General features: G+C 48.0%; 2 protein-coding genes across 6 annotated transcripts in view; one reads left to right on the forward strand and one right to left on the reverse strand.

Annotated features, from left to right (window-relative positions):
- FAM3D (FAM3 metabolism regulating signaling molecule D) overlaps positions 1-11,614 on the forward strand; it is a 28,126-nt gene extending 16,512 nt beyond the window's left edge. For all 5 annotated transcript variants that reach the window (XM_044253289.1, XM_044253288.1, XM_044253292.1 and 2 more), the window contains exons 7-10: positions 2,315-2,365; positions 7,873-7,957; positions 8,641-8,767; positions 11,202-11,614. In XM_044253289.1, the coding sequence (XP_044109224.1) occupies positions 2,315-2,365; positions 7,873-7,957; positions 8,641-8,767; positions 11,202-11,291 (353 nt within the window). In that variant the 3' untranslated portion in view covers positions 11,292-11,614. The remainder of the gene's footprint in view (positions 1-2,314; positions 2,366-7,872; positions 7,958-8,640; positions 8,768-11,201) is intronic.
- On the reverse strand, positions 6,051-7,489 carry LOC122909305 (nucleosome assembly protein 1-like 1). The gene is given in 2 exon segments (XM_044253287.1): positions 6,051-7,084; positions 7,086-7,489. Coding segments are annotated over 2 exon segments (1,170 nt in total). The 5' UTR covers positions 7,358-7,489; the 3' UTR covers positions 6,051-6,186.
- Positions 11,615-22,440: the final 10,826 nt, after the last annotated feature.

Here is a 22,440-nt window from a genome sequence, read left to right on the forward strand (position 1 = left end):
AAGAAGGACTGGCCCTGGCCTCACACTCCCTGGGGCACCCCTGAAGTTGACCACCAATCCAGTGGGGTGAGCATCTGTGAAGGAGTAGGAAGCAGAGCCCTGAGAACTGGGACACAGAGTGGGGTTGCGGGTCATCAGGGGAGGCTTCCAGAGGGAAGTGCTGGTCAGCTGAGGCCAAAAGGAATAGTATGGGTTGGCCAGAAAAATGTAGGGGATACTCCTTCAAGGCTGGGGCAGCACTGTGCAGGGAGCAGAGAAGGAAGGAGTGGGTAGAGGGAATGGGGGCCACATGAAGTCTATCTGGACACATCAGAAAAGGAGGGATGACAGGTACAGCTGGGGCAGGGGGCAGGCAGGATGACAGAGTGAGGGGCCAAGTGTCCTGCTAAGAAGTGTGGGCTTAAAGCAGAGGACAACAGGGAGCCTCAGATAGGCTTGGAGCAGGGCATGAGGGCCCAGCCCTGCATTCCAGAAACTTCCTTCCAGCTTGGAGTAGGGAGGTTGGAGGCAGGGAGATGTGAGGGAAGGCCCACAGCCTCACTACCTTGCATCTCTCGCAGGGAGCATTGGCAGGCCAAGCCTGAAACAGGGACACATTTCAGGAGGGGTGGGTTTACAGGGACAGAGTAAGGACCACATGCTCTGCCCTTGGAGAGGCACAGATGAGATGGAGAGCAAAGGCCAAGTCCCTGAATCTAAGAGCCACTTCCTGGGACAAAGGGCACAGCAGACGCTCAGAAAGGGGGAGGTCAAGATTGTGTGTGGCATGACCATATGAACACACTTCGGAAGTGACAGGGTTTGGATTGGTTGCTCCTACAGGAGCCATCTCCCTTCTGCCAAGAATCCTGCTGAGTCGGGAGAAAGGTCAAAGTCTAGGGCAAAAATGGAGCCTTACCCAAAGCAGGAGGTCAGAAGGCACGCCCTGCTCCAAGCCTATCTGGGGCTCCCTATTGTCCTTCGCTTCAAGCCCATACTTCTTAGTAGGACACTCTTCGAATAGTCTCCCATGAGATAGGCTCAGACTAGGGCCTCCTGCTCTTCCCCTTATTAAGCGCCAAGACCAAAACAAGCACCAGTAGCACCAAGAGCTGACGCTTACTGAGCCTTTGCTGTGAGCTGTTTCATTCAACCTCCTCCCCATGCCACAGTGGAGTTGTATGCTTATGTTCTAGGTAAGAAAATGGAGGCTCAGAGAGGTTGGGCAACTTGCCCAAGGTTACACAGCTGATAGAATCCTCTAGATATGAACCTGGATCTGAAGGACTCAGGTCAAATTGCTCAGCTGAACTAACTTCCCTAGACTAAAAACCTCCTGGAAGTGCCTGCTAGCTGTGGATACGGCCAGTGATCACTCTCAGGGCCTTAGGTTCTCATCTGTATATAAGCCAGTAAGGATTGCTGAAGATTGGTGATTCTCAGTCTTTTAAGGGGCAGAGATTCTTTTAAGAAACTGTTTAAACTATACCTCATCCCCCTAATTCTAGAAAAATGCACATGATCAGTTTCATGTGTACATCGACCGTTCCCTTCCAAGGACTGTACAGTGGTGGCTTTGAGAATCCAGGAAGGGCTGTAATGTAAACCCTCCACCAACCCAGCAGGAGAGCCTCCACTACCCAGGCCCCTGTCTCCACCCCCTTCAGGGATCCACAAACTGGCCTGGGGGGGAAGGATCCCCTGGTGGAACTGTAGAGCTGCCATCCCCTCTGCAACACCCCCATCTAGTGGCAGAAATTGAGAACTGCAACTCCCCTAAACACCTGGTTCCCTGTAGGGACTCCTTTCACAAAATACACAAAAGCAATTCAGATGACTGAACTCTGAACTTTGACTACATTCAGCCCACTGCAAAACCCTTTGCCTTCATGAACCAGAGGATTCAGGTGTCCTATTTAGGAAGAATTAATCATAACGAGTACAGTTATTTTTACTACTGTTTTCCAGCTAAAATTTGTCTTGTATGTTTACTACCTATTTTAAATCCCGTAGATCCCATAACCCATTGTTCAGATGCAGCAGTTGATGCCCAAATACTAAGAGGTGCATTAGGAAGTGGCAAGGCAGAACACAGCCCCAAAGGGGTTGGATACTGTTCAGTTCCAGAGATCCTTCACCATCATGTCCTTGTACCTTTCAGATCAGCCCAGAAGTTCTGGGCCCCTACTGAGTCCTGCATGCTTTCAGTAGGAGCTGACTTGACTCCATTATTATTCCATTTTTAGATCTTAGACTAAAGAGTAGCCATTTTCTGCAAAACGATAGGCAGGATGATCTATTTCAGGAAATCACAGCTTTGCTCTCTCATCTGCAGGAACCACAGGAGTGGTGCTGACACAGAAATGTTTCGACATGTACTCTGGAGGTAAGCACCTCTGTTGGCACTGAGGTCTCAGGGTGGGCTGAGCTCCTCGGCTCTCTTCTCCCGAGGACACAACCAGAGAGAAAGCATGGTAGGGGTGGAGGACCATCCTGCTGTCTTTGAAACTTCTTCCTGCTGTCTTAGTTGGGCTCTCCTGGGTGCAGATTCCAAGACCAGGAGTCAAGTGCAATAGTTCATTTGGGAGGAGGTAATCTCAGGAAATGCCAGCAGGAAGTGATAGACAGAAGGGGGAGACAGCGAGAACAGTGTGTTACCAGGCTGAACGCTGCAGGCGATTGGAACTGGAGAGCCAGTGTCAAGTACATGCCTCAGAGAAATCTCAGAGGGGCAAGGGAGCTGGGGCTCTAATTCCACTAATTCGTTGGCACTTTCCACATTTCTGGCCTGCACCAGGGCATAGAGGAAGATCTGGAGGTCAGAGAGGACCTTGAGGCAAAGAAACACTGGTGTTAGCAGTTGGAGGCCAAGCAGGTGTGCACTCAAGTGCTAAGGACAAGGACCCACAGCCCAGTTTGCTCTGCTAGGTAAAGGTTTTGTTTTTTTTTTAAGGCCACAGGGGTCTCTCTCGGGCCCAAGGACAGAACAAGTCCTCCCAAGGCCCGGAAAGGATCACTTAGAGGCTCCAAGCTCTCTGCATGTTGCTGCAGATATCGTTTCATCTCTGTCTGCACAGGCGTGCTTTCTGAGCTCCCTGGAGAGGTCACCACTCCACTGTCCTTGCGGCCCTTAGCACAGCCTGCAGACAGGACTCTGACCTCCCTGGGCTGGCTGTTCCCACCAGCCCCTTCCTCACCCCCCCAGGCTGCCTGGTGAAGCTGTGCTGGGGGCAGGAGTCTCACCCAACAATCCTCACATCTTCTAAAGCACCGTGGAATCCATCCCAAATCCAATAGGCCACTCACTGCCCCGCTGGCAGCCCACCCCCCTCCCTCTGACCTGAGATCCTCGACAAGGAGTGAGGCAGCAGCAGGGCGGCCCCGCGTAGGCAGCAGACGTCTTTGTCCAACAGTGATGGGTTTCCATCAGGATAGCTGAACTGAGCCCAGTCCCCTTCTCAGAGTTCAGTTCGGCTCGGTCTCCATCTCCTGTGCCTGGGAGCTCAGGGCTGGCTCTGGGCTCAGGCATCACTACCTTCCTGTACCCACCTAAACACATGAGCCCCAGAGGGGACAAATCCAGGCAGCAAGAAAGCAAGAAGCCCTGTTGGCTTTGCAAACAAACAAAGGAGGGGCTGAAAGGTGGGCCGTGGGAATCAGGTGTCCAGCAGTCACAGCGGGGAATATTGGGAAGGGTATCCGCTGCACCGCACATGGAGACAGCAGCTGGCGCCCTGACCCCTGGTCCTCTGGGTCCCCTGAGGGTCACCCCCCCGTCTGAGTCCCAGCTTATGGGTAGGGTCTGCAGGGCCCGAGGTTGTGCTAGCCGACAGCCTGCCTTAGGGCCCATGCAGGCTTCTTCCAGGCATGCCCCGATATGGCAGAAGCTGCAGAGTAGGACCGAGGCATGGCCAGGGCCTGGCAGAGGCTGGAGGGGAGGAAGAGAGGACAGAGCTCGGAGATGGGTTAGGAGATGGTGGGTCAGGGGTGGCTCAGGGCCAGGTTCATTTTTTGATGGCTGAGTAATATTCCACTGTTATATGTACACACATACATACACACACGCCATATCATCTTTATCTATTCATCAGTGGACATCTGGGCTTTTTCCAAAATTTGGCTACTGTGGACATAGCTGCTATGAACATTGGGGTACACGTGCCCCTTCACTACATCTGTATCTTTGGGGTAAATACCAGTAGTGCAGTTGCTGGGTTGTAGGATAGCTACTGTTTTCTAGAGTGTCTGCACCAGCTTGCATTCCCACCAACAATGTAGGAGGGTTCCCCTTTTTCCTGTTCTTCCCAACACCTGTTGGTTCCTGAGTTGTTAATTTTAGCCATTCTGACTGGTGTGAGGTGGTATCTCACTGGGGTTTTGATTTGTATTTCCCTTATGCCAAGTGATGTGGAGCATTTTTTTCATGTGTGTCTTGGTCATTTGGATGTCTTCTTTGCGGAAATGTCTGTTTGCATCTTCTGCCCATTTCTTGATTGGATTGTGTGTTCTTTGGGTGTTGAGTTTGATAAGTTTTTTATAGATTTTGGATGCTAGCCCTTTATCTGGTAAGACACTTGCAAATATCTTCTCCCATTCTATAGGTTGTCAAAAAGGGTAAAAAATGATTTAAAAGAAACTAAATTTTAGGGCGCCTGGGTGGCTCAGTGGGTTAAGCCGCTGCCTTCGGCTCAGGTCATGATCTCAGGGTCCTGGGATCGAGTCCCGCATCGGGCTCTCTGCTCAGCAGGGAGCCTGCTTCCCTCTCTCTCTCTGCCTGCCTCTCCATCTACTTGTGATTTCTCTCTGTCAAATAAATAAATAAAATCTTTAAAAAAAAAAAGAAGAAACTAAATTTTATATTGCTCTATTATGAATGTGGATATAAGGATAACCATGGCTGATGGGGACCCAGAAACAGAAGCATTTGAAGACAAGTTGCCCCTTCCCACAAGAGATCAAAGAAGTCAATGACTTCTTCAAGTGAGAAGATAATTAACAGAAGGAACTTTTTTTTTCCCTAAACATTACTGTCCGTCCCAGATAATAGATATTGATATCTGGAACTAATGGCTCCAACAAATTTTCAGAGTTCCCTCTTTTGTCTCGAGATATCAAGGGCCATTTCACTAACAGAGCCGCTGTGGTCATGGACTACAAGCCTCTGTGTTACTGAGCTGGCTGGCAGCTGGCCTTGCTTTCAAAATTTGTTTCTCCCCCTAAGTCCAAGAGATCCCCAGGGAATACTAGAATTGGCTTGCCTTCACGGGCATGGGCCTGTGGGTAGGGCAGCCGTGCATTCCTTTGCTTAGAGCAAACTTAGGTTTGGTCTGAAGCTCTCTCTGCCTTCACCGCCTTGAAATTCTTAATTTTTTAACAGAATGATCCACATTTTGATTTGCACTGGGCCCCCAAAATTATGTTGCTAATTCTGCTGATAATTAAAATTCCATTATAGTGCATTTTCTATATGCCTAGAGTCGTCATCACATTTGCTGTTTACAAAAAGGCTGTGGGCGGGACTATGAATCATCCTCATGTGACAGATGTAGCCCCTACTTCTCCCACTAGGCAAGTCTTGCCTATACTTCCTCATGTATGGGCTTCCTGTTCAAGAGCCCCCAAATACATAAATCCCACTATATCCAGAGTATGCTCTGAATTACTAGTATTTTCTTTTGAATCAGTTCACTTCTTTTAACCTAAATATATCTTAAAATATACATTTACGTTTATATTTATATATCTATCCATGCCCTAAGTTACCAGTTTTTATGCAGGAAAGGTGACTATAAAAATAAGCACAATGGAAACAAATCCATGTCCTTGAAGCAAGCTGGGTGCCAATGCCCCCCTCCCCACCAGGTGCTGCACCTAGGCCTGCTCTCTGGTAAGTGTGGAGATTTTACAAGTGCAAGGAGGTATTAAAGATGCAAAAGGAGACTTGCTCCTTGGTCTAAGCTGGAGAACTGGTGGACACAGATGTTCTGTCTCAGTGACCTGAGTTGTCTGTGGTACAGTGAGCCTATCTGTCCTCTGAATTCAACACAGACAAGTTAGGTTCTTTTTTTTTTTTTAATATTTGACATTTTAATTTTAGGCTGCAAAATCAAAAACAAGCAAACAAACAATAACAAAAAACTTGAAATAGGCTTGTCAAATGATGTAAATTCATCCTTTCCAGGGAAGCAGAAGGTAGACCATCCTGCTTCACTGCTGCTTGCACTCTGCTGGGTTTTGATCCTTCTTTGAGTCATAGTCTGGATCATTTTCCTCATCTCCTTCTTCTTCCCCTTCCTCATCTGCTTCTTCACCGTCTTCATCATAATCATCATCATCATCTTCAATAGCTTCTCCAGTAAAGTATAACACTGATCTTGGGATTATACGCTCACGTAAAAAGTGACCAATTTCAAAGTCTGCAGCAAGGATAGCTTCAGCATCATCATCCAGATCTCCGCTCTCAGGAACTTCAGGAGGGGCAAAAAAATTAAAGAAAGAGTCATTGGAAACTGTTTTGGTCACAGTACGAACTGTCCCACGTCCCTTGTGTTTCTGCTTCTTCTTAATGGTTTTCAAAGTGACATTCTTGCCTTTTTTCCAATCTATCTGGCACCCTGTACAACCCATAATTTCTGGTCCATCGAAAGAAAAGGGATCAGAATCATCTGGTTCTGACCTCATCCTATATGTCTTTGTCAACACTTTATTTGTGAAATATTCATTGGGTTCAAAGTGAAATTCTAAGATGAAACTCATGGGCTGGCCAGCATCTGAGAACTTCACTTTAATATCTTTCAAGTGCTTCAAAATAGGTTCATCATGTTCCTGAACCATATCACTGAGCAAGTCAACATTCTTAAAAACAGTTAACCAGAATTCAGGAATTCCCTTGGGGTCTTCTTTTTCTTCATCTTTTTTCTCATCTTCAATCTTGGCTTTTTCTTTCAGCTCCTCCGAAATTTCATCCTCCTCATCTGGTTTCCATTCACATTCTTCTTCTGTAGGTTCATAAATTGCATTAATGATCTCAAATCGCTTATCAAACAGAGGCTGATAGAGAACAGCATACTTTCTTTCAAGATCATGAACTTCCTCATAGAACTTCTATCTGTGCACATTTAACTTGAAGATTTTTGAGAGCATTCACTCGTCTTTTAACTACCCTAGGCAAACTTTCAGTGTATCCTGTTGGTGTTTCTACCAGAACATCAAGTCTTTCTTGAAGGGCTGCAAGAATCTGAGGATTTTGCATCATCTGAACAGTCAGCTGACGCGCTTTGATTTTTGTTTCTTCACCAGTTTCTTCTTCTTCTACTTCTTCAACATCATCCAAATCTTGATCAAGTTCATTCTGTTCTTTGTTGTCAATGTCTGCCATGTTGTTAAGAACTCCAAATATCGGTGGCGAGCACGGGGAGCCAGGCGGTCGGAGCTGCGCAGGCAGTGACTCAGGGCGGCGGCGGGAGGAGCAGGAGGCGGTGCCGCGAGCAGATGGCGCTAAAAAAGCGACAAGTTAGGCTCTTAACCAGTGTAGAAGGAAGTGGCAGGGCGTATACAGAAATCTCAGAGTTCCTGAGAGATGACTGCACTTAGGTACAGGTCCCCGAGGGCCTTTAGAACAGTGCTTCTCACACCTGGCTGCTTGTCAGGATCACCTGTGGAATTTTTGAATTCCAGAGTCCACCCCTGATCACCTGAATGAGGCTGCTCTTGCTCCAGGCACTTTGCTGTCCCCTGGACAAGGGCTACAGGGAGCTTCACCCAAGGCCCCCTCCCACTGGCCCTGAGCTTCAGATGGAGCTCTGTGTCAACCTGCCCCTGGCCACTTGTGGATCTTCCGGGCAGGAGCAGAGAATGAGAATGACCAGCACCCCACTTTCCTTTCTCCCGCAGATATTACGCTCCTGGTAAAGTTCCTTAAAGAAATCCCAGAGGGCACACTAGTGCTAGTGGCCTCCTATGATGACCCAGGAACCAAGTAAGTAGGAACCTCCACCTGGCCAGCTATAGGTTGAAATGACCCAAATGCTTCCAAGTCCTAAGTGCCTTTTCCCCACTCCTCCTCTGGCTCTATCTTCTGGCAGCTTCTCCTAGGGAAATAACCAGAGCAGTGCACAAAGACGTGTTCCCCATCACAGCCTCAGTTACAGCATTGGAAAACTGGATGCACTGGCTGTGTCCAATAGAGACCAAATAGTTACCGAAATTATGACACATGTTGATATGACATTGTATGTGCATAGAAGAGGAACTTCATCAAAAATGATGAAGTAAAAAATTTAAGGATGTGGAACAATGCTCACGCTTTAGTATTAAGCAGGAAAAAACCGATTATAAATGTATTGGTATGACCCCCACCCCTGCCAGGGCACGGGGGGAAAAGACATTAAGGAAATATACATGAAAGTGTTACAGTGATTATGTCAAGTGGGGTGAGACTGTAATATTTAGTTCCTCTGTGATGGTCCATATTTTCCAGATAAACATGTATATTTGTAAACAGATGCAAAACCGTACTCATAGCCACTTAGCCCTAGTCCCCCTGAATGCAGCTCTGCCCAGCATGGTGGCTGCACCCAGCGGGCAGAGGGGAGGCCAAGTGCTTGAGAACCTGTCTCTTCTCCCACCCCCCACCTCACTGTCCTTTCTGGTCCTCTGCAGAATGAATGATGAGACCAGGAAGCTCCTCACCAACTTGGGCAGTTCCTATGCAAAGCAGCTGGGCTTCAGAGATAGCTGGGTCTTCTTAGGGGCCAGAGACCTCAGGGATAAAAGCCCTTTTGAGCAGGTGAGTTCCTGGTGGCCTCTTCATTCCAGTGAGGCAGGTGGAGGTGAGGTGCCAAGGATGGATGGACAAGGACTGGGGTGGCTGGGGAGGACACTGTGGGGACCTCAGAGGTCAGGGTGGCCCAACTGGCTAATCCCCTCGCAGAAAGTGGACTTGACCATTTTGCAAGGAACTGGGTCATCTGGAAATGGGTAAGTACCAGAAAGGAGAAGGAAAAGGAGAAAAAAAGGATGAGGGAAGTGAGGAATGGGAAAAAGAGAAAGGAATGTAGGGATGAAGCCTGCATGATGGGCAGAGCAGGGGGCAGGACATCTGGCTTCTGATCCCAATGGAAACCTAAGCCCAGCCCCTTCTGTCTTTCTACTCCCCTGCCCCAGGCCTCAGGCCTCCCCACCAGAGGGGAGAGGATTAGACCAGGGAAGCTATCCCCTTCTAAGCTCCCTGTAGAGAGGATAAGTTTCCATCAAGAGGAGGACAGAGGGCACACCTGGGTGGCTCACTCTTTGGGCATCTGCCTTCAGCTCAGGGTCCTGGGATCAAGCCCCACAATGGGCTCCCTGCTCAGCGGGAAGCCTGCTTCTCCCTCTCCCACTCCCCCTGCTTGTGGTTCCTCTCTTGTCTCTTTCTCTCTCTCTCTGTCAAATAAGTGAATAATGTCTTTTTTAAAAGGAGGACGCAGGAGAACCTGCCTGAGTCCACGGGAGGCGTCAGGCATGGTCCATGACTTGTGGCCCCACAGCTACCACCCAGGCCCCAAGCAGAGTCTGGAGTCTCAGGGGTGCTCAGGGGAAAGAGGAGTCCGTGAAGTGGTGGGAGCCTCCAGGGAAATGCTGCACCTTCTCTCCCTGACCCCCATCTGTGCATCCCCAATCAGAGCAATTCCCAAATGTGGGAGAACTAGCCTGATCTTCCAGGGCCTGAGGTAGCCCGCAGTCTGGTGGTGAGAATGTTCAGCTCTGCCCAGATCCCAAGGCAGGCAGCTAAGAGTAGATGATTCAGACACATTGTAGGACTACTGAGGAGACTGGACGCTATCCTGAAGGCATTGGGGAGCCATGGAGGGCTTAAGCAGAGAAGAGCGTTTGGAGACATGAGAAACACTAGTATTCAGCCAGCACTGACTCTGTGCAGGCTCGGCTGAGCAAGGTACCTGCAGCGCCGCCTTTAAGCAGGTACACCCTGCTGCTGCCACTGTTGAGGGTCCGGAGCAGAGCAGAGGTTTTAGCTGGCTTGTCTGGACCTGATGCGGACATAGTTCTCATCCAGGTCTGCCGGCCTCCACGGAGGTTCCCATCGCCATGTTCTCAGCACAGTCTCCCTGGCTGAGCACAGGGAGAAGGCAGGGAGGAGGCCCAGGCAGTAGTCAGACCAGAGGCACAGCAGCCTGCAGGGGAGGGGCTGGGGGAGGCAGGGGAGGGACTGCGTTAAGACCCCGGACTCCGGGTGGGGGAACCATGATGAGCTGCAAGGGATTTCTGCCTTGTCTGGAAGATGCTGGCCTGGTTAGTCTGTGTGGGTTTCTAAGAGAATGAACTCAGGTCGTTGGAAATTATTTTTTAAAATGATAATACAAAGTAGCTTATGCTGGAGGAGACAAGGAGGGAGCCCTCTGGTTATAGCCTCTGGGTGAAGAACACAGGCCGGGGTGGGGGCGGGGAGGGTGGAGGATAGATCCATCCCCCGGAGGGCAGTGGGGACCACGACGTGATGGAAAACATTAGGTCCTTTGTTCCCATACATGGGGCTCTGGGTTTCAGAGATGCAGCATCGAGAATTTCTTTTATCCCTAAGGGTTAGCTACAATTATTCCACTGGTAGGTTTTGCTATTTACATTTTTTTTCCTCCAAAAACTAAGCGTAGGTACTTTAAACACAATCTTAACTGATTTTATTCTCTATATTTATTATTAATACTATTACACAGTGGTTCTGCCCCTGGGGTAACTTTGGCCCTCTGTGCCTCAGGTTCCCCATCTGCAGAGTGGAATAGTCATGGTATGGGCCTTCTTAGGGCTCTTGTAAGGGATAAATACATAAGGCACTTTGCACTTTGCACCTGGCATAGAACAAGTGCTCTTGTCATTGTTGTGGTGGTGGTTTGGGGGTGTCCTAGAGAGGCTGATGGAGAATTTGGCAGAGGAGCTAACACTCTGCATGCCTGCCCCAGTGCTTGCTACCCCCCCTCCCCAGGGCACGACCAGCAGGGACTGAGCTCTGACCTCTGTAAAACCTTGGGCATATTGCCGTCCCTCTGTGCCCCAGTTTCCCCACCTGTGAAATGGGCTGGTCCTATCCGACCCCACCACCTCCCCTTAGGGCTGAAACCAGGGTGAAGTGAGTGAAGGCAGGATGTCTTAAAGCGCAGTGAAAACTCAGGTGTGAATCTTGAACAGCCTCCCCATGGTCCACATTTCTCTTCTCTCTCTCTCTCTAGTTCTTAAAGAACAACCCAGACACAAACAAATACGAGGGCTGGCCGGAGCTGCTGGAGCTGGAGGGCTGTGTTCCCCGGAAGGTATCTTAGGGCCGCTGCAGGACTGAAGAAGCCCTCTCGCTATCCTAGAGTCAGCGCCAGCTGTGGCTGCAAGAAGGAAACCAGGTGGCCTGTGGAACGTTCCCCCAGGGGGCAGAGGGTCCATGCCCTCTGCACACCTCCCCTCTTCGGAAGCAGCGCCCTCCCAGGGGCTGCGGCGGCCCAGCCGAGGTGGCCAGCCATCAGGAGTCCTTCCAGAGCCCCTCTGCAGGAAGAAGGAACTGTGTGCTCTCCCTCAAGATAGCCGGCGGTCACTCCCAAGGAAGGACAGACTGCTGCACCTGCGGCTCACCATTAAATTTTATTTTTGCTGATTTTGAATGAACTTTCTGACCTTTCCATGGGATCAAACTGCCCCAGGCCATGTTGGCTCAGGCGCAGGTGGGAACAGGTCAGCGACAGCTTCGGGTCCCAGGTTAGGCTGCTGGAAGACAGGTTGATTTCCTAGGGATTACGCTGAAGGGTGAATGAATGACTCCTTGGATCCTGGCATGAGAGGTAAGACCCACAGAAGCAGAGAGAACCGGAGAAGAGGACACTGAGCATATTGTCTTCCCCTGCTGCTTGATGAGAGCTGGAGGCTCCAGAGCCAGAGAAGGGGAGGCAGGCACCGTCTGAGGAAGGCTGGAAGGAAGAGGCAGGCTGTCGGGTAGGCTTCAAGGAGGAGGCCATGGCCGCCTTCATCTTGGAGTGGTTTCCCAGGAGTAGCCCCTGAGATTTATTCAGGAGGTGATTCTGGAAAACACCAGTGGGGTCGGGAAGTAAGATGGGGAAGGGAAGGCAACCAGTAGAGGCTGTGTTGTCGACTGTCTTAGGGCTGTGCGTGAGGGGAGCCTAGTTCCTCGAGGCCTCCTGGGAATCCGTGAGTACACATATATCCGAGATCTCTGAGCCAGGGGGAGGGAGCTGAACTGCTCATGCACCACCCTGTCACTGCTGGGGAGCTGCCAGCGCTGGGGCTGATGGGAACTCCTGAGCACTTTTTATCTGCCCTACGGAAGAAAGTGTGGCCACCCGTGGCTGCAGTGTGAGTCCTTAGCCAAGAGACAGTGTGACACCAGCCATTGGAGCCCACGGAGGTGGTAAGGCCCAAGGGACGTGGTACAAACACCCTGCCTGAGGTGTCTGAGAAGGGCCATGGGTGGCGTGGCTAGACCAAATCGTGGGAGGGGGACGTGGAGGCAGACAGGACTGATGCCTGGGCTCCTGGGTATGGACCAGGGAGACCGCAAAACCCCCATGGAAGTGCAAATGCCCTGAGCAGTGGACCACCAGACACTCAAGTCCTGCACACAGGGATGTGGGGTCCTGGGGATGGGCAAGGCTTCCAGTGTGCGCAGAGGGTCTAGGGTAGAGAGGAGGACAACAGTGTGGGAACCTTCAGCCAGGGGCCATGGTGGGCTGGAATTTGGGCTCAGTTGCAGTGGGGTTGAGATGGGTATTCAGAGCCTAACAGGCCAACTCTGAACAGGTTGGGTTGAGGAAGTCTAAGGAGGGCACCCAGCCAGCCGCCACCATGCCCAATCCCATTACCCTGTTTTTCCCAGGGCAGATCACTCTCAGGGATTAAAGGGGGAGTTAGCTGGCAACCCCCCACTAACCCTTATGCAGACACTCACATTTGTGTGGTGTAGAATGCCTGACGGCTACCTACACAAATGAATGTGCTCCATTCCTGCCATTTTGTTCCAAGAGGCAGGGTCCTCTTCACACCTGACCATCAGTGCTACACAGGGCTGCCACTGCACCTGGTCACCCTCCTTCCCCAGTCCCCGGGACTGAATGGGACCTTTCTGCAGGCCCTGGACCCTGATGGTGCCACTCCTTTTCTCTTGGCTGACATATCTTTTTTTTTTTTAATTAACATATAATGTATTATTTGTTTCAGGGGGACAGGTCTGTGATTCAACAGTCTTACACAATTCACAGCACTCACCATAGCAGGTACCCTCCCCAGTGTCCACCACCCAGCTCCCATCCCTCACAACACTCCCTCCACTCCAGCACCCCTGATTTTGTTTCCTAATTTTGAGTCTCTTCTGGTTCATCTCCCTCTCTGGTTTCGTCTTGTTTCATTTTTCCCCTCCCTTCCCCTATGATCCTCTGTCTTGTTTCTCAAATTCCTCATATCAGTGAGATCATATGATAATTGTTTTTCTCTGATTGACTTAATTTCACTCAGCATAATACCCTCTAGTTCCAACTACGTCATTGCAAATGACGAGATTTCAGGCTTTTTGATGGCTACACAGTATTCCACTCTGTTATATATACCATCATTCATCTGTTGATGGAGATCTAGGCTTTTCCCATAGTTTGGCTATTGTGGACATTGCTGGGTACAGGTGCCCCTTCAGATCACTACATTTGTATCTTTGGGGTAAATACCCAGTAGTGCGATTGCTGGGTCATTGGATAGTTCTATTTTCAACTTTTTGAGGAACCTCCATACTGTTTTCCAGAATGTTTGCACCAGCTTGCATCCCCACCACGGTGTAGGAGGGTTCCCCTTTCTCTGCATCCTTGCCAACATCTGTTGGTTCCTGACTGGTTAATTTTAGCCATTCTGACTGGTGTGAGGTGGTATCTCACGGTGGTTTTAATTTGTTTTTCCCTGATGCCGGGTGATGTTGAGCATTTTTTTGTGTGTCTATTGGCCATTTGTATATCTTCTTTGGAAAAATGGCTGTTGATGTCTTCTTCCCATTTCTTGATTGGATTATGTGTTCTTCAGGTATAAGTTTGATAAGTTCTTTATGGATTTTGGATACTAGCCCTTTAATATGTCATTTGTAAATCTCTTCTCCCACTCTGTTGTCTTTTGGTTTTGTTAACTGTTTCCTTTGCTGTGCAAAAGCTTTTGATCTTGATGAAGTCCCAATAGTTCATTTTTGCCCTTACTTCCCTTGCCTTTGGCAATGTTTCTAGGAAGAAGTTGCTGCAACTGAGGTCCAAGAGGTTGCTGCCTGTGTTCTCAACAAGGATTTTTGATGGATTCCTGTCTCACAATGAGGTTTTTCATACATTTTGAGTCTACTTCTGTGTGTGGTGTAAGGAAATAGTCCAGTTTCATTCTTTTGCATGTGGCCGTCCAATTTTCCCAACACTGTTTGTTGAAGAGACTGTCTTTTTTCCATTGAATATTCTTTCCTGCTTTGTTGAAGATTAGTTGACCATAGAGTTCAGGATCCATTTCTGGGCTCTCTGTTCTGTTCCATTGATATATGTGTCTGTTTTTGTGCCAGTACCATACTGTCTTGATGATTACAGCTTTGTAATAGAGCTTCAAGTCCAGAATTGTGATGCCACAAGCTTTGGTTTTCTTTTTCAACATTTCTCTGGCTATTCAGGGTCTCTCCTGGTTCCATACAAATTTTGTGATTATTTGTTCAATTTCTTTCAAAAACATTGATGGTATTTTGATAGGGATTGCATTAAATGTGTAGATTGCTCTAGGTAGCATGGACATTTTAACAATATTTGTTCTTCCAATCCATGAGCATGGAATGTTTTTCCATTTTTTGTGTGTCTTCTTCAGTTTCTTTCATGAGTATTCTATAGTTTCCTCTTTTTTTGACCATGAAATAGCTTTTTTAAATTTAATTTTTATTAACACATAATGTATTTCTTTCAGGGGAACGGGTCTGTGATTCATCAGTCTTACACAATTCACAGCACCCACCATAGCAGGTACCCTCCCCAATGTCCATAACCCAGCCACCCCATCCCTCCCACCCCCCTCTCCTCCTACAACCCTGTTTGTTTCCTGAAATTAAGAGTCTCTTCTGGTTTGTCCCCCTCTCTGGTTTCATCTTATTTCATTTTTCCCTCCCCTCCCCTGTGATCCTCTGTCTTGTTTCTCAAATTCCTCATATCAGTGAGATCATATGATAATTGTCTTTCTGACTTATTTTGCATAGCATAATACCCTCTAGTTCCAACCATGTTGTTGCAAATGGCAAGATTTCAGGCTTTTGATAGCTGCACAGTATTCCATTCTGTTATATATACCATCATTCATCTGTTGATGGACATCTAGGCTCTTCCCATAGTTTGGCTATTGTGGACATTGCTGCTATAAACATTGGGGTACAGGTGCCCCTTCAGATCACTACATTTGTATCTTTGGGGTAAATACCCAGTAATGCGATTGGTGGGTCATGGGGTAGCTCTATTTTCAACTTTCTGAGGAACCTCCATACTGTTTTCTAGAGTGTGTGCACCAGCCTGCATTCCCAGCAACAGTGTAGGAGGGTTCCCCTTTCTCCACATCCTCACCAACATCTGTCGTTTCCTGACTAGTTAATTTTAGCCATTCTGACTGGTGTGAGGTGGTATCTCATTGTGGTTTTGATTTGTATTTCCCTCTATAGTTTTCTGAGTACAGATTCTTTGCCTCTTAGGTTAGATTTATTCCTAAGTATCTTATGGGTTTGGGTGCAACCATAAATGGGATTGACTCCTTCATTTCTCTTTCTTCTGTCTTGCTGTTGGTGTATAGAAATGCAACTTTTGTAGCAACATGGATGGGACTGGAAGAGATTATGCTGAGTGAAATAAGTAGAGAGAGTCAATTATCAAATGGTTTCACTTATTTGTGGAACATAACAAATAACATGGAGGACATGCAGAGATGGAGAGAAGGGAGTTGAGGGAAATTGGAAGGGGAGGCGAACCATGAGAAACTATGGACTCTGAAAAACAACCTGAGGGTTTTGAAGGGGTGGGGGGTGGAAGGTTGGGGGAGCCAGGAGGTGGGTAGTAAGGAGGGCATGTATTGCATGGAGCACTGAGTGTGGTGCAAAAACAATACTGTTACGCTGAAAAGAAATTTAAAAAAAAATTGCAACTGATTTCTGTGCATTGATTTTATATCCTGCCACTTGACTGAATTCCTCTATGAGTTTAGAAGTTTTGGAGTGGAGTCTTTTGGGGTTTTCCACCTAAAGTAGATCATCTGCAAAGAGTGAGTGACTTCTTCTTTGCTAATTTGGATGCCTTTTATTTCTTTTTGTTGTCTGACTGCTGAGGCTAAGACTTACAGTACTATGTTGAATAGCAGTGGTGACAGTGGACAGCCCTGCCATGTTCCTGACTTTAGGGGAAAAGATCTCAGGTTTCCCCCATTGTGAAGGATACTTGCTGTGGGCTTTTCATAGATGCCTTTTATGATATTGAGGTTTGGACCATATATCCCTATACTGTGAAAAGTTTTAATCAAGAAAGAATGCTGTACTTTGTCATATGTTTTTTCTACATCTGTTGAGAGGATCGTATGGTTCTTGTTCTTTCAGTGTGATACACTACATTAATAAGAGACTGATTTGCAGATGTTGAACCAACCTTGCAGCCCAGGAATAAATCCACTTTGTCATGGTGAAAAACCCTTTTAATGTACTCTTGGATCCTGTTGGCTAGTATTTTGGGAAGAATTTTTGCATCCATGTTCATTAGGGATATTGGTCTGTAATTCTTTTTGATCGGGTCTTTGGGTTTGGCATCAAAGGAAGGCTGGCCTCATAAAATGAGTTTGGAAGTTTTCCTTCCATTTCTATTTTTTGGAACAGTTTCAGGAGAATAGGTATTAATTCTTTAAATGTTTGGTAGGATTCCTCTGGTGGGCTCTTGTTTGTTGGGAGACTTTTGATTACTGCTTCAAATTCCTTTCTGGTTATGGGTCTGTTCTATTTTGTCCTAGTTAAGTGTTACTAGTTTATACATTTCTAGGAATGCATCTGTTTCTTCCAGATTGTCCAATTTGCTGGCATATAGTTGCTCATAATATGTCCTTTAATTGTATGTATTTATTTGGTACTGATTGTGATCTCTTTCATTCATGATTTTATTAATTTGGGTCCTTTCTCTTTGGTTTTTGATAGGTCTGGCCAAGGGTTTATCAATCTTATTTATTTATCTTTATCAATCTTACTTATTCTTTCAGAGAACCAGCTCCTAGTTTTGTTGATCTGTTCTACTGCTCTTTTGGTTTCTACTTCATTGATTTCTGCTCTGATCTTTATTATTTTTCTTCAGCAGGGTTTAGGCTTTCTTTGCTGTTCTTTCTCCAGCTCCTTTAGGTGTAGGGGTACTTTGTGTACTTGAGACCTTTCTTGTTTCTTAAAGGCTTATATTGCTATATATGTTCCTCTCAGGACCACCTTTGCTGCATCCCAAAGATGTTGAACAGTTGTGTTTTCATTTTAATTTGTTTCCATGAATCTTTTTAATTCTACTTTAATTTTCCGGTTGACCCACTCATTCTTTAGTAGGATGCTCTTTAGCCTCCATGTATTTGAGTTCTTTCCAACTTTCCTCTTGTGATTGAATTCTAGCTTCAGAGCATTGGGGTCTGAAAATATGCAGGGAATGATCACAGTCTTTTGGTGCTGGTTGAGACCTGATTTGTGACCCAGGATGTGATCTATTCTGGAGAATGCTCCATGTGCACTAGAGAAGAATGTGTATTCTCTTGTATTCTGTTCTGGATATATCGATGATATCCATTTGGTCCAGTGTGTCATTTAAAGCCTTTATTCTCTTGTTAATCTTTTACTTGGATGATCTGTCCATTTCAGTGAGGGGATGTTAAAGTCGCCTACTATTAGTGTATTACTGTTGATGTGTTGCTTTGAGTTTGTTATTAATTGGCTTACATAATTGGCTGCTCCCATATTAGGGGCATAGATATTTACAATCATTAGTTCTTCTTGTTGAATAGACCCTTTAACTATAGTGTCCTTCCTCGTCTCTTTTTATAGTCTGGTTTAAAAGCTAATTTATCTGATAAAAGGATTGCCACCCCAGCTTTCTTTTGCTGTCCATTAGCATGATAAATTGTCTTCCACCCCCTCACTTTAAATCTGGACGTGTCTTTGGGTCTAAAAATGAGTCTCTTGTAGACTGCATATTGATGGGTCTTGGGTTTTGATCCATTCTGATACCCTGTGTCTTTTTGATTGGGGCATTTAGCCTATTTACATTCAGGGTAACTATTGAAAGATATGAATTTAGTGTCATTATATTTCAGCTGACTGACTTCTTGTTCTACTCTGTTGCAGGCAGTGTGGTGGAGGGAAGGCCCAGTCTGGGTCTGAGCACTGGCTCTCCACTGGCTAGCTGGGTGAGCAGATGTCCCCTCTGAGCCAGAGTGCCCCTGTGAGAAATGGAGGATTCTATCCATCTCTCAGGGGCTCATGGGCATGAAATATGATAAAATATCCACATCACTAAAAGTTGTCAAGAAAGGAAAAAAAATTTATACACATACACACACACACACACATATACATACATAAATAAATACATATATATACATATGTACCCTGGGAGAGGCGGTGACCATGGACAGCCAGATGGGCCTGGATGAGGAGACATGACCACCTGGTGTGCAGGAATTATCATAAAGAGGGTCAGTTCACCATGAGGAAAGGCTTAGCACGAGGGAGCCTCTCTTGCCACTGCCACATGGGGCCTGTGGAGAGGCCCCCTGCTGTTGCATGCAAGGTGGAGGGAAAGACAGGAGGCTGAGACCACAAAGTCCACAGGTCATGCCCCCTCCTGCCTCCCCCCCCTCACCCAGCGGCAGGCCTCAGTTGGCACATCATCTGCTGGAAGTGAGCCCAAATGACCATCAGTTAATAAGGTTAATAATGTAATAGTAAATCCACTATTTATTTAAATCACTGGGTGGCCCCAGGCACAGCTTGTAACCCCACTTTCTCCATCTGCGAAATGGACAAACACCTGCTCCTTCTTGACCCACAATCTTGTAGAAGAAAGCAGGGCTTACATCATGCCTCTTACATGCTGCCTTTCTCAGGGTGGATCCCAGAAGCCGACTGGCAGGTGAGTGTTTTCGTGCAGGTGATTTATTAAGGACGGAGGTAGGGGAGTGGTGGGGGGGAGCAGGATAGGGAAAGGGACAATTTGAGGCCAGCTCCCAGCCTGATGTAAATTATTATTAATGTTAATAATGTCAACCTACCCAGGACATGGCATTCTAGAGCCAGCCCCTTATAGGTCCCCCTGGGGTGGGCATCGCAAAAATGGCAAATGCCCATCAGATTTTCAACACCACTGCCAGGGTACTGTGGCCATTACGGGGAACTCTGCCCCCAGGTCAGCTCAGGGTTAGGCAAGACAGTCCTGGAAAATGGCAGAGAGATTTAGGTCTGTAGTCCCCTTATGAGACTGTTTCCTATTCAGTCGTAACTCACCTGCTACACATCAAGAACTGGGTAGGCACTGGGGACACCACGGTGAAGAAAACCAGACACAGTCCCTGCTTATAGTCCGGGAGGACCCAGATCAAGAGGCAGTAGGACTTGGTTATGTTCAGGTCGGGGGTGGGGGGGTTACTGCAGGATCAGGGAAGGCATCTTGGTGGAAGCAGCATCCACACTAAGCCTGCAGAAGGCACAGGAGTTCACCAGGCCTAGAGGGGAGGGAGGCCAGGCCAGGGAGCATGATGAACCAGGCCTGCAAGCTGGAAAGGTCTGGAGGGGCAGAGGCAGATAACAAGGACTAAGCAGGAAGAAGTAACAGGCTTAAGGGTCCTGGGGCTGGGTGCAGGGGCTCGGACTTTGTCCAGGGGCTGTGGGGACACGGGGAGAGATTGAAGTTGGGGAACGACCCCATCAGATTTGCAGTTTTTGAAAATTCCTCCTGGCTGCTGTATGGAGAAGGGAGTGGAGAAAGGGAGGCCAGCGCGTAGGCTGCTGCATCAGCCAGAGTGGTAGCCTGGACCAGGAGATGGCATGGGGATGGAAAATAGAGGACCAGTGCCAGGGATGTTCGGGAAGTAAACCAGACAAGACTTGATGGATTTCGCTCATCATCAGGGTGGACAAGGCTTCAGGAGTCTCTGCAGGCTACTCACGGGCCCTAGATCTTGGGCCTCCTATTTCCCTATCCTCTCCGCTGCCAGCACACCACTCCTCTCTCCCAGGACTGAGGATGGAGAGGGCAAAAAGCAGGGTGCGTGATGCGTCTGTTCCCTCAGCCCCTGCGGGGGCTTTCCTGCAGCTGTAATTCCGGTCCTCACCAGTAGGTGGCAGCCTAAGCTAGAAAGGGAAAGGGAGCAAGATTACCCCTGCCTGCCCTGTTTGGAGAAAGGTGCTGTGCTTGATGGACTCGTGCCTGAACTTACCAATGGGCGGTGGACTTACTATCACATTAACAGCAGCACCTAACTTCTAGGTGGAATTGCTGTTGTATACCCTTTGCAGGGGTTTATATGAATTTCATTCTCACAGCCCCATGTGGTCGGGCCCTTTGTTACTTTTATACGGAGGAGAATGAGGCTCAGAGAGGCCAAAGGACCCATCCAAAGTCACACAGCTAAGAAGCCTCAGATTAAGGGTTGGAATCCCAGCCCACTACAGGAAACAAACCCTTCAGAAATACTTGCCCTGAAACTACTCAGGGGTGAGCAATGTTTTCCTCCCTCTCCTCCTCCTTTTCCCCTTCCTCTCCCACACCCAGGCCGCCTCCACTTCCACCTGAATGCCTCTAAAGACATTCGAAAATTGCTCAGAACCTCTGAGTCAACGTTCTCAAAACCTTCCCCCATTCTGTAAGCCTTGCTTCCCTTTACAAGATTGTGGGTCAAGAAGGAGCAGGAGTTTAGGTCCTTTTCGCAGGTGGAGAAAGACAGGCTGGAAGCTGTGCCGGGGGCCACCACGCCCCCCTCCTGTCCCGGCCTGGGGTCCAATTCGCTCACTGCAGACTCACATCCTGCCAGGAGCCGGGCTTTGGACCTTCTGCCAATCGAGGCCTCCAGTCAACCAGGCTTTCAGTGCAGCTCATAAGTCTCATTACAGCAGGACTCCAAGCAGATGGGGAACAATTAATAAACGGGGAAAATTCCTTTTCTCTCCTCCCATCCCACCAAGAGCCAAGCTGGTGGATAATTATGGGATGGCCGCCAAAGGGGTTTGATCTTCAGGGTTGACTTGAGGCATTTTTACTGCTCTGGCTGACAGCCAATTTAGTCACTGCCCTTTACAGTTTTGCAGCTGCTCTCCTTACGGCAGGAAATCAGAAGCTGTACCCCAGCCATGAATGAAACAGGGAGAAAGGGAATGTGGGGCAGGGGGATGCGCTAAGCCAGGGACTGGACCCAGAAGAAGGAGCAAAGGAAGGAGCCACATTTTTGCTTGCCCAGAGGGGACAGGACAGGGAGCTCTTGCAAGGAGCTAGGGCTGTGTTAGACACTCTACCTACTTAGACTATTTCATTTCATCCCCCATCCTGTACTCACCCACTTCACCAATATTTGTTGAGTAACTGCAATGTGCCAAGCTCTATTTCAGACCCAGGGGGTAAACTGATGAATGAGAAAGACCAGGTCCCAGCCTTTGTGGAGATGTCACTCGGGTGCAGGAGCTGAACAATAAACACAGAGATAATATCCTTCCAGTTGCTGATAAATGCTATGAAAAAAAGTAATAAACAGAGATCCCAGGAGGCTAGTCTGCATAGAGAGTCAGGGCAGGCTTCTCTGAGGAGGTGATAATGGGCCTTGTTGGATAAAAGGAAAGAACTATGCAAGATTTAAAAATGGTGTCAAGGGAAAGAGATGGGAACCATTCTAGGCAGAGAGAGTAGCATCTGCAAGGGCCCTGGGGTGAGGAGGAGGGTGGTATGATCCGGGAATTGTCAGAGACAGAAGGGAGTGGGAAATGAGGTCTGAGAGGCAAGCAAGACTTGATGGGACAGAACTTTGGACCATGGGGAATTTCATTCTATGGGCAAAGCTGGATCTAGAACACCTCATCCGGACCCTTTACCACCAACTGCCATTTCATAAATCATGTGTACCGTAAACCATCACCACCTCCTAGCCAGGCTAGAGGAAAGGGAGGGCTGGAAGGATTCCCCAACCCAGCCACCTCTTAAGAAAGGGTGTTCTGCTTAATAAAACTGGCTCCCTGGGACTTGCCAAGGGGCAGTGGTTCCATCACGAGTAGCATTAACAGCATTATAACAGCAGCACCTGACTTCGCTGGACAACTGCTGTTGTCCAAATCCTCTGCTCAGAGCTTCACACAAGTCACCCGATGGGGTCAGGAGCCATTGTTTTCCCCCTTTGGCCAAGAGAAAGAGTCCAAAACAGGGAATGATCTCATCTGATTTATGC

Source organism: Neovison vison, chromosome 6 (genome assembly GCF_020171115.1).
Source record: "Neovison vison isolate M4711 chromosome 6, ASM_NN_V1, whole genome shotgun sequence".
Classification (NCBI taxonomy): domain Eukaryota; kingdom Metazoa; phylum Chordata; class Mammalia; order Carnivora; family Mustelidae; genus Neogale; species Neogale vison.